General features: G+C 39.9%; 1 protein-coding gene across 1 annotated transcript in view; it reads right to left on the reverse strand.

The window, feature by feature from the left end:
• Positions 1-514: 514 nt before the first annotated feature.
• Positions 515-12443, reverse strand: part of PUS10 (pseudouridine synthase 10) — a 31821-nt gene continuing 19892 nt past the window's right edge. The window contains exons 9-18 of the mRNA XM_082481538.1: positions 12020-12084; positions 10855-10940; positions 7881-8006; positions 6090-6146; positions 5076-5152; positions 4928-4983; positions 4685-4802; positions 3368-3510; positions 2600-2699; positions 515-906 (exon numbers count right to left, since the gene is read on the reverse strand). Coding sequence (XP_082337664.1) covers positions 868-906; positions 2600-2699; positions 3368-3510; positions 4685-4802; positions 4928-4983; positions 5076-5152; positions 6090-6146; positions 7881-8006; positions 10855-10940; positions 12020-12084 — 867 coding nt within the window. The 3' untranslated portion in view covers positions 515-867. The remainder of the gene's footprint in view (positions 907-2599; positions 2700-3367; positions 3511-4684; positions 4803-4927; positions 4984-5075; positions 5153-6089; positions 6147-7880; positions 8007-10854; positions 10941-12019; positions 12085-12443) is intronic.

Consider the following 12443-nt stretch of genomic DNA (forward strand, 5'->3'; position numbering starts at 1 on the left):
TCTTTAGATTTCCATTGTGCACCACTGCCAGGAGTTCCCAGTCTTTTTATATATGGTGACTCAACTGGGGAAATCCTATCCCTGAAGAGGACTGTAGCGAGGCCAGAGAGCTGTTGAGGCCTCAAGTACCTCAACTGTTGTTTCCAGGAAGCATCACTGATGTTTTTAAATGAGAAAAAGTTGGGTTTAAGTGCAAAGTTTTCCTCTGAAAACTGTTTTTTCCCTTTGAAAAGTACTTTGTCTGGGAGACAAATTGGCCCATCTCTAAAACTGGCACTGACCAAAAAGCAGTCAGCAGAGAGCAGAGTGCTGCCTCATTCCAGACACTGTCCTACTGGTTTCAGAGTCTCCCTGTCTTTTGGGATTTCCTGCGCGAACGGTGCTCAGAAAAAGTTAGGGCTGGGTTTCAGGTCACTCGGTGCTACCTGCATCCAGACAAGAAAGCTGCAGCATCCAATATAAAAAGAATTAAAAAAATCTGGCTTGAGGGAGGTTTTCAATTAAAACATTTTAATGTTTTAATTTAAACTACTACAGAATGCGTATTTGATGTACTTGCTCAGTACACCATTTGCACGTTACATCATTTATGTTTATCTTAATTTTAAAAAGACTTGTTATCAATATGCCACCTTACCAAATTTTTTTTTATGCACAGAAGAAATTGAAATAAGGCTAGAGATTGAATGAATGGTACCAGTTCCAGAGCGTTTACAGTTGATTCAAAGTAACAGTATCCTTTGGCGGATCAACATGATCCAAATGTTCAACAGACGTACTTTGCAACCAAGCTGTAATACGCTGTACAGGGTTCACTAACCAGCTGCTGACAGAGGAGTTGCTTCTTCCTCGTCCCACCTTGAAAAGTTAATTATCCAGGGTCGGAGGCCAGTCAACGTCAACAGACTAGAAAAGCAGGGGGGAAAAAAGGCAAATCAGCAGACTTGGTATTTTACATATGTAAAGAGACTTGCTGTCAGAACTCTCTGCTCGTCAGCTATAGGCTAATAGTGGAAAGGAAAGGAGTAAATAAAGGGCACTAAGATAAGAGACAGGGACAAGGCAAGCGGGAGACTGTGGCATGAAACAGCCCCTCTCTCTGGTGGCTCCATGTGTGTCTGGAGAGAGCTCTCTGGGAGCTGCGTTTTTCTTCATAAAGCAGAATCACAACTCCTTGTGCTCCCGCTTCCCAGCACCATTCGATGTTGGGCTGCGTTTACAGAGTGTCCAGAACTGTTAATTAGATACGTGAACCATCTCCATCTTCGGCCCATGCTACAGATGGACTGTTATGATGTGAAAACAAGTAACCTATTGATTGATGCCACAGAAATACTCGGGTATTGGGCAGTGCAGGCAAGGTTCAAGAAGAAAACCGTCACCTGTCTCCAGATCTGCCTCCTGAGTAAGGAAAACTTGACTAAAAGAATAACCTGTCAAGAATTATGCACAAGAATTATCTAGGCAACATCATTAACAGTCATCCTGACTGTTAGTTAAAGGGGACAGAACGTGCCTGACGCTTCATTAGAAGCAAATGTTGTAATTACTACCACTTGGATTATATCTTTCTTCCTTGGCCTCCCTGAGGCCACATCTCCAATTCCCTTTGGGCATAAACTTGTTGCTCACCCTCTTCCAAAGACAGAACACCCTACGCTACCATAGCATCACCATTTGCGATCACAACGCGGGGATCGCCACACAGCACGTTAAACACCTTGGCTTCAAGACTGCCTACATTAATCATACCTACTCCTTGCCTAACCTACAACTTCATCAAAGGACTAGGCTCTGAGGCTGAGTTAAATGCATTATTAGCAAGATGACTAATTATTTTCGTGTCTCTAGACATCTTTCACAGTTATGCCCGATAACTGTAGTGACACCTATCTGTATGAGAGTGATGCTTATCACCCCAAGCCAGGTGTTCCTGTTTTCAGAGGCAACTGAAGTGCCCTCTGCAAGCTCTCTTCCTGTATTATCCTACAAAAGATATGCAAAAACTTGTAAGTCTATTCTGCAAAATGTAACGCAGGGGCAGTTTTCCAGAAATACGTGAGAACAAGCGTGCTGATCACTGACTACTTGAAACGAAACCCCATGTTTCAAATAAACTTTGCCAAACCACTATGTTAAATATTAAATTCATATCTCTACATGCATTCTTTTAATCAAAACAACTTTTGGGTTTTTTTTTCATTTGACTCCAGCACGTGAGCAGATGTAATTTCTTGCTGTGTTTGAACCAGCACTGAAAGAGGAAGTCAAATCTCTCTTATTTTTCAGCTGACCCTGTTTTGAAAAGAAACGATGTGGTACATATAACATCGCTAAGCTCTCTTCCAGCGGGTGCTAATAATAAGGCGTCATCAATTCACGGTACATCCTCCCATCCCTCCCCGACACGAATTCAGCAGAGGAAGCAAGCCTGTCACATGTGGCAGCGTGCTACAAACCACAATCTTTGCATTAACATCAATTTTTCTATTAACTGTGGTCAGGAATGTTGATTTGGTTAGAGCAATTCCACTGAAACCATCTCACAAATGCAACTACGTTACTAATTTCCAGGGAAGATAAACAGCAAACAACTTACTTCTACATCCAACTCCAGAATGTCGGCAGTTCTGTTCAGTAGGGAGCCAATACTGGGCTTTGTTCTTCCAAAGTCTCCGTGCACAAATTCTTTAATGTAGCTGGAAATACTGGCTAAGGAAAGTTGTATTTTACCGCAAAGAAATCAAAAGGAAAAAAAAAAAAAGAGGATGGTGAAACACACGCAAAGCAAAAAATGGTGTCTTTTTCTAAGCCAACTTACAGTGAATGTCCCGTTAGGATCAGCCTTACGGTCCTGTTAAGCCCACACCCATCTTTAAAAGACTTCCTAATTTTTGGCTTCTGACTCTAATGCCAAAAACTGCACTATTGACCTGTATTTTCTGTTTTATTCCAAAGTGAGTGGTGACTTTATGACAAAACCGTTAACTTGTAAGTAGCAGCAATCTACAGTCTGCGCTGTAGTGCATTAAATATTGTGGAAAAGCTTATTTTCTACAGTGAAAAGTTTTCAGTTAAATTAGAAAAAGCTTAAGTGTATCTTTAACCAATACACTTCTACAGCTAAGCACGTACTTTAAAACTATCAGAGTGGTCATCACAAAAATACACACGCTTGGGTAGCATTTTGGAATGAAAGCCTGAATGCGAAATTCTGACATAAAAGCAAACGTTATGCAGCAACGTATGACTGCTGAAGAGCAGGGATTTAGAAACACCGCAGTGATAAAAGCAGGAAACTTCCCATTACCCAAAGTAATCAGCAAGCTGTTTCATAAATGCCTTGTGTAACGGCATCTAAGGATACGTTCCCGCTTGAGTCTTCAGATGCAGGCGAAAATGATGCTCGTCTATGTACTCAGATTTCATGGTGTGAATGATCCGACATCTTACAGCTAAAGGCCTTCTGTGAAGAACCCGGAGAGGTGTCTTCTGGTCCAGTTTTAATTCCTGTTACAAGAGGTAACAAAATAAACGAGGAAGGAAACGTGCAACATATTGCACAGATTGTAAGAGTCATATACGTTGTTAACCAATCGCATCTTTTTTATATTGTATTACGGTAGTTGAGTAATCTTCTTGAGGCGAGACAAATTTTTTCCATGTTTATCAAAGGAAAAGAGCACAGCCATCTCAAAGGCTAAATGAGAAGGCCTCATATGAACACAAACTAATGGAATCACAAATACAGAGGAATAACCTTGAAATCTCCACAGTCCTTTGCTGGAATGACTCCAGGACTTAGAAGCTCAGTGAGAGCCTCAGGGCAATCAAAAAAAAAAATAAAAAAAAAAAATCCCACCCACAAAATGCTTTGTCTAAGCTACAGCCAACCCCCTGGAAATAAAAGTGAGGAAAAAAAAAAACCCGAAATGAGATTAGATCTCGTAACAGTCTTCTAAAAAGTTCATTCCCCGCCCCCTTTCCTAAATGAGATACAGCAGTTTGAAAGGCAACTTTTCAGGAAATAAGTGGGCCTGCTAAAAAAAAGCGTCACAACAGTTGTCTCCCCAGACTGTAATGGCTTAAGCCCTCGCTTTGAGAATAATTTCACGGCCAAGACCCATGGGAAATGGTGCAACACAACAAAAACTGAACACGCTTCTCCATCGGCACTATCTCCCTGACCAACATCTGGAGAAAGTTCTCTTCAACGCAGCGTGCTCATTACACCGAGCGCTTTGTAAGGCCTCTTTGCATTATTTGTCACAGACATTTCAAACTCTTAATTGCTGCAGCTGCGGAAGAATGTCTTCAGAGCTTGCAGAACAAAAGACCTTCTCTGCTCCTTTCACTTACGCAAAACACTATCTAAGATAAAGAAAGAGGTGCGGGTGCCAGATTTCCTCCTCTCCCATTCACTACTTATTATTATTTGGTCTATCGGAAGGTCAACATTATTCAAGAATTTGTTGCCTTGGCTAACAACGCTAGGATGACAATGGTGAAGTAAGGAAGGCTGAGAAGGAGGAAGGGAGATATGAAAGTCCCTACAGCAAGAGAAACCCCCCTGAAGAAAAAAAACAAACCCAGAGAAAGAGATATGGCGGCTGCATGTATATAAACTCTCCCCTAGGGCACCAGGACAGGTACTATATAAATTAGCAAAAAGAGCTACAGATACCTTGATATCATCTAGAAATGCAATATCTTCTTTCTGTATCGCTTTGTCTGTCCATATTAAGGCACTATAGGTCTTTGTCTTTTCCTCTTCACCTTCTTTCATACGACCAATTGCCTCTCTAAACAAAAGACATTAATTACTCGCATAACATAAGCATAATTATATAACGCTGTGAGCAAGAATGCTTGCAAAACTCCCAAAGCATCGCTTTGAAATCCCTTGCCGGCGATGATAAATACTGACCTGGTGACGAGCTGTAAATCTCGAACCTGTATTTTGTCTGAAGAGTTATTAATTGTCTGTGATATTTAAAAAAGAATCAGTTAGCAAAACCGCGCAGTTAGAGAAGAAACACATGCTTTATGAGTTCCATGAGGTGCAAATGATTTACCTGCTGAAGTCCCTTCATTTCCTCAGCAGTAAAATGTATTCTACGAGGATTCACAAGCTCGATTGCAAAGGGCCTTCCTGGCAACATGCACAGTCATAAAACACAAAAACATGTTGTTCTAAATTAACGTTTGAATTTATGCAGTAAGGTTGGAAGGTGCGAAGATCGTCTGCTGTTATGCAAACAGGGATAGGACTTGCGGGTTTAGGGATGTAGCATCAGATGGAAGGAAAGAAACAAGGGACTTTTTTGGCTACTAAACCCCAGTATCAGCAATAAGTGCAAATTACGACTTCCCAGAAGACATCTTGTACAAGTCTGTGCTAATTAAAAAATAAAATAAGAAAAAAAGTTAATTAGCTTATTTTCTGTCACCTACAGCAATGCCCAGGTGCAAGATGATGTTAAATCCCGCTCCCTCGGCTAAACATCTGTTGCAATAGCTGCACTTTCCGCGCTCAGGGCCAGGGATGATCCCCAGTATAAGCAATGCCAAGAGCTACACTACAAATCAGACAGCAACTGGAACACATCATTGTGAATTTTTACCTTTTCTTTCCCCTCCTCCTTTGGCTATAGTAACTTCAGCGTATCGGAAAGCAACTGACCTTTATAAAGGACTCAAGTTCAAAGAGAAAATCAGGCTTCCCCACTCCCCAGTGACAGTGAGGCGAAGTAGAAGGACCCAACGGAAAACAAGATAGGAATCAGTCTGACATAAATGGCTTAAAAATAGGAAGCGAATCAAATAAATACTCCTAACAAGCTATGCATTTCCATGCATCTGTGCAGCCAAGGACACTGAAAAAAGGCTCCTCTTTCAGTTTGGTTTATGAAACTGTTCAGTCTTTCGGAATAAATACATAAATATCACCAAAACGTTTCCGAGAGAAAATTCCAAAGCATGCCTAGTCACACACTTATGCACTTTGCATTCAGCAAGGTCTACCAGGGTAGCTTCGGTTAACCATTTTGTTTGTTTCTGTGTTTCACAAGGGATGTTCCAAGCCTTACCATTGCCTAGTGTTCTTACATCCACATCTTCTCTTCCGGAGGAAGAAAAGTTAAAGCCTGTAACAGATTTGAACAAGGGAGGTCAGATTTTATTTTACATTTTTAATACTCTCTAAGTGAAATATTTTCTTTCTAAACTTGTTTGCGAATATACTTCAAAGAGCTACCTTTACAAAACGAAGCCTGCACTGTATTTGAAAAAATCTGGGATCGTTACTGTTTATTGGATCACGTTCACAAGTTTCTTGAAGAGCACTCCTAGTTCCTTGGCCTGAATGGGACTGCCACAACCCTGAAAATGTCCAAAAAAAAGCAGTACCATCTTAAAGGAATTCCACTTACTAATTTTGTTCATTTCTCACCCAGCCAATTCAAGTCTATGAATCAAATCAAACTGAGCCATCTTCCTCCAAAACGCGACTTTTTATCCTAAATAAACCCAATGGTTTCCAAAGATTTCAGAGAAATTTCTGCTAGTCGCACATGCCTGGACAAAAGAGAAAGACAATTCAAGTCCAAACTGAAAAGTAACCTCTGTGTGTTTGGTTTTTTTCATCTTTCAAGCTACAAAAAATGTACCGTTGGATATCTAGTTTCCTTCATCATACCCCTTCCACCTTTAAGCTTTGCCTGAAGGAGGAAGGGGGGACCAAACCCTGCACTAGAGGCAACTTTGCAGCTCTATTCTAAAGGGTCTCTGAAAAACTGATGGTTTCAAAATTTTTGTCTCCATAGGGAACATACACAGCATAAAGACTTCCTCAGTTTTTATTCTCTCTCATTTCTCTGGTCATATTATGACAACTACAGAACCATCTTCCATGGTCGTGAAGGTGTATTTTGGTCATACGATCAGATTTTTCTCAGTTGGGAATGCTCCAGAGACCTTCATCACCTTCACAGCCCTTTGCTGGACTCACTCTGGTACGTCCACATCTTTCCTCTACTGGGGAGTCCAGAACTGAACCCAGTGCTCCAGATGCACCTCCCCAGTGCTGACTAAAGGGGAAGGATCACCTCCCTTGACCTACTAGCAATGGTCTCTCTATTTGTTTATGTCTCAACTCAACATTGCTGCACATGCACTTCTGGTGGCCACCAGTAGTACTTCTGCAAGCTGAAATAAGGCCTTACATAGTACCTGGCCTACAGACACGGTCTGAGGATTTTCCTAGCGTTCAGGCTAACAGATCCACTGGGAGGCAGGAGGACAGGAGGGGAAAGTAGCTGTTTTTTTCCAAATTAATATTTAATGTGATTTTTCCTTGGGCCTTCTATGTCTCTAATTCCAAATCTAGTAGATGATAAATGGTGGGCAATGATTATTTCATCTGGATAATCCCTGGATAAACGTTTAGCATGTGGAACTCTATGGACTGAAGAAAATAAATTAGTCGAGGCATGAAACATGAAGGGGTCGAAGGCTAGGCAGATATTATGGAACACTGATGGCAAAAACCTTCTTGTTACGAGACATTTTATGAATTACTAACCGTTAAGAAGTATGGCTAGGCAAAAATACTACCGCATAAAATCGTGATATTTGCATCATCAGATCAAGTGAGGAGATATTTTAGAAGGATAAAAGACACTGCAGAAAACAAAGCAGTCATCTGATTACTCACAGATCACAGCTAAAAACAGTTTACAAGCTTGGACTTGGAAGGATAAGAGAGGGACAAAGAAAGAGTTTTTTCACTTACACTCTTGTATTAAGTAAGTAGCTAGTAAGAAAAAATATTCTAGTAATGATGAGAAATATGTATGGTAAAAGATCTCCTAGATACTTACTATCCGCTTTAAATTTTGCCATTAGATGCTCTGAAATCAGTTCTTCCACTGAAGATTCCAGCTTCCGCTCCCCATCAATAATCCAGGGAGTCTGAGGTAAATTCCTTGAATATTTGTTGTATCTTCCTGTAAAAAACAACTATGTTACCTGTAATCATTCTAAAGCAATGGACAAAAGCGCCAGTATCGCACAGCACAACACATTTAACTTTCATTGGAGCACTGTGAAAATAAATTTACAGGCTTAAACTTGATTTATGGCAAGAGCATTACAGTAACAGTATGAAACACATACTGCTGCACCTACGAGAGTTTCGGTATCCGAGATAGCCAGCTTAAAGGTAGAGTTGCAAGGGCCTATTGCTGCAGTCGTACCTTCAGGTATAACCACAGAAACAAAACTGCATGTGGCCTGACTCAACTGGAAATGAAAACCCAGAGGTTCAAGCGCCTAGTCTGAGTCAACTTAATTCTGAATGGAAAAATTATTTGTTTGGATCGGACCATGGTCTTTAACCAGCCTCCCATATACCCAACTAGTGCTATACATATGCCTGTCCACCGATGTACGCATGACCCAAGTGAAGAAGTTCCCACACCCCCCTGTATCAAGTAGTTCAGGTTTCAATCCAAGTTCTGCCATTGTCTGAAAGTTTATCAAAAGAAACCCAAACTAAAATGCTTCGGCTCATTGCAAGAAAAACCATGTGAGCAAAATGTGTCAAAAGTAAACCAGTACAAATTTCAAGAACCTTGAAAAGTTGCCAGGTAAAGAGATTGCCATCCTCTGACTGATTCCAGTCATAGTCCCGTGTTATGTCACACTAGCATGCCGTCGTCTCCTGTGACACAACTGCTATAACCAAAGAACAAGTCTGACATGGATGATCAAGATGAGCTTTCTTATTGACAGGTTTTATAAGAAGTGAAAATATGCACAAAACAAGGAACTCATTCATAAAGAACAATGAGTAATCCCCCTGCACAAACAAGTTTCAATCTGAAACCTTGCATATAGAATATAAAAAAGGAGTTCAAAGTAGCTATGCATATTATACTGTGGATCTGTCATCTCAATTTTTCTGGTTTTCAGTATCATATTTTCCTATTTCTAACAGTGTTTCCTTCTTGCGTTTTGATCTGCAGAAAAACCCACACAAACAAATGGGGAAACTGACTAACGCTGTTTCACTGGGGCAAATAATGAAAGCACTATGATTATCAGCTTCACACTGCTAAATTCTCTTTCCATAAAACAGAAAAAGGAAAATAATACTTTTTTTTTTTCTCAACTCCCCGTTCTAATAATTTTAGCTTTTGATCTGAACAAGAGTGGGTTAAACAAACACAGAAGGGGTTTCTCAGTTTGACATCTTCTCCTGAACCTTTAAAAGTTGGGGGGGAAACGTTCAGTGAACACCGAAGAGATGGTCAGGAGGGCAATACCAACTCTGAAACAGTGCTTACAAATTAAGATCTTGTCTCATTTAAACTGCTGTAATAACAAAATAACTGCGCTGTACTCAATAAATTCTTCTCTTCTGGATTTAATTATTCAAAAATTAAAGACAACATCCTGCCTGGATTTTTGGGGGTTTGTTTGGAGCAAGCTATAAACTATAAATTGCAAAACTGCTATTAAACCACTTGCAGAAAGCTAACCCTCTGTCTCTTTCGCCATCCAGATGAATTCTGATAAAACCATCCAACAAAGCAACCTAAACCAGTGTGTTTGGAAAAGGCTAAAAGACACTGGATTCATGAAAATGTACATCTGTCTAATCAGTAATTAAAAATAAGAAACAGGTATGTACAGAACACCAAGTAGCCTGCCATGAGAACATTCACTTTTGCATTTTTTCTTTCCATTTTACGTTTTCCTTTAGTCGGGATTTGTACCATCCTTTTAAACACAGTATGTTGGATTAAAATTTTAGGGTTTTTAAAAATAATCTGTTTGCATATATATAAATAAGTGGTTGTTTATACACAGGATTGGGGGAAGGGTAGATACTCTTGCAGGCAGGTGACAGAAAAGTTTAATCGTCTCAACTCCGGGACACCAAGGGTTGTTGTGTTACCTGTCTCACCCAGTTATTTCAGATGCTGTCTTGGTTTGGAGGGGGGAACTAGGAAGAGCGAAGCTTTCCAAAACTGAACCTTTATTAATTGCATTAAGCTTGGCAGTTTTGGATGCAATAACATGCAGATAAATCCAGATGGTGAAAACTTGGTGAAAACTCAAAATCCAAGCAAGTGAACAGCACTACCAGGAGCTTATTTCGTGGGGAAGTGCCTCTCCCAAACCATGCCCTTATTATGAGGGGACATATTACAATGCAGGATTTGCGGGGATAAAGGTTTTCTGAAGGAGAGAGCAAGCTTTGACAACAGGGTAAAATTCTTTGTTTCCTAAACTGCTTCTGGATAAGTCCCCTTAACGAGCAGGGCCACAAATTAAGTTGTTTTAAATTTTCCCATCACCCTGTGCTGTCTCTAGAAGAGGGAATTCTTTCATCTCTCAAAGCACAAGAAAACCAGTGGCAAGGAAAAGCAAGATGTTCCTAAACATCCAGAAGGGAGCAGCCGGAGTGACACGCTCCCCTCCTGCAGCTCCTGCCACCGGAACCTGATCTTGGCCCTGATACAGCTGTCTGCAGCTCCTGCTCCTCTTCAACCGTATTCCACCACACACTATCTCCAACTTTAAATTCACAATGTAAGAGCAGGCAAATAGTTTTGATTTTAGCAGGTTGGTCTGTCATTTCTAACTTTTGACAAAATCACGTCTTCAGCAAAGGCAAGTATAATTTCTTCCCCTTTCAAAGCGCACTCTTAGACGGAGCTACATTTGTTTTTAATTTTTCGTTTTAATTACAGGAATCAACAAATAGCAAGAATCTTCTGGGTCTAGCGGCAGTATTATGAAGTTACGTTTAAGACAACACAGCAGCAAATAAATGGATCACTTTACCAGCAACAAAAACTGCACCATTATTGCACTGAATTTCCAGAGCAACACAGAGGTTCTTTGGTGAACTTGGTGGACATGGAAAATGCCTGTATAAAAAAAAGATTAAAAAATACTATAATACCAGAACAAAATGGAACATCACCATAGCAATAATGGCATGAAAGATGACAACTTCAGTTACACAAAACACAGCTACAGTATAAACTCAGTATTCACGTTAAAAGCTGGAGCACCGAGAAATGGATAAACATTAAGCAAATCAAGAACACCACATTGCAAATACTTTTGTCAATCTGTCATCAAACATTATCGAAGGATAATACTCCAAAGTGCGCTAATAAGATGTACCGTACTACAGCTATAGCAATAATGAAACTAAATACTGCATGAAAACTATCTTCAGGATCTATTACTAAATGTTTGCTGGGAATCAAAGAAAAGAGCTGCGAAGACTTAGTGCAATTAAGCACAGTTAATTACAGAGAAAGTGTCTATCGATGTCTTCCCACTGCTTGTGATTTTTACCATATTACAGCACTTGGTGTTTTCTTAAAACTCAACTCCTAACATTTTGGAAATACGGGAAAAAGCCTTTCTTGTAAAGAGAAGCTTGCCTTACAGACTCTAAGGTTCAAAATACAGAAGGAAACTCCATGATTTCTAAATCTCTTCTGTGGTTTTGGGGGATGTACATAAAGATTTTTGAATGTAAATAACTGGCAATATTACAACAAGCTGTTTTCACTTCTAACCGTTCTAAACCCCGTGCCAGTCCAGAGATCTGCAGTGACGTACTGCTGAAAGCACAGAGCAGAACTGCAGCTCTCTGACCCACAGCTTCTCCTCTCTGCTGTTCCTGAGATAATCAACCAATGAAGCACTTTTACGAATAGGAAAAAGGCCCTCATTTCTGTGATGTCCAGTTCTTCATCCTCTGTGGCTTAACTCAAGCATTTTAAGATTACTCCTTAATTAAAAGATCTGGAATGACATTTTATTACCAGAAGAATAGACAACACATTTTACCCAGTGAACTAGCAGAATTTAAACAATTAAAACCTATTTTATAGATCTCTTACCACTACTTACCCACTTAATATTTTCCTCCCCATCCTAATTCTACACAAAAGCACAATACTAAGAACTAGTTTCAGTATATACTTACTTGAGAAAATCGTCTTCTTTTATCTTCTCTAGGGCTTTTATAACTGCCATTCTAGTGAAAACAGACTGCAGAGTGAAATAAAAAAATGAGTCAAGAACCAAGAGAAGCTAAGAAAGAAAAGGCCTAAGGAAGAAAAAAAATCCCTAAAACATACACACTGTACGCTTCTCACAATACAGTTTTTTCACTTGTGTTTTCTTATACCTAAAAGCAACTCTATATCAGCAAGAACTCACTCTGATCTTAACCCTCACTTTAATAGAGCAACAAGGAGCAACAGGTAATTTTGCCAAAATCTATGCAAGTACCTTTATGCTCAACAAGACAGCAATACAACTAATACAGCTGACCAATTGGAACATAACAGTTATTTAGTTGTAGAACTAAGATTTGCCCCTTTGTTTCTAGAATATACTACTGTTGT

This window comes from Vanellus vanellus (genome assembly GCF_965231255.1).
Source record: "Vanellus vanellus genome assembly, chromosome: 3".
Taxonomy (NCBI): domain Eukaryota; kingdom Metazoa; phylum Chordata; class Aves; order Charadriiformes; family Charadriidae; genus Vanellus; species Vanellus vanellus.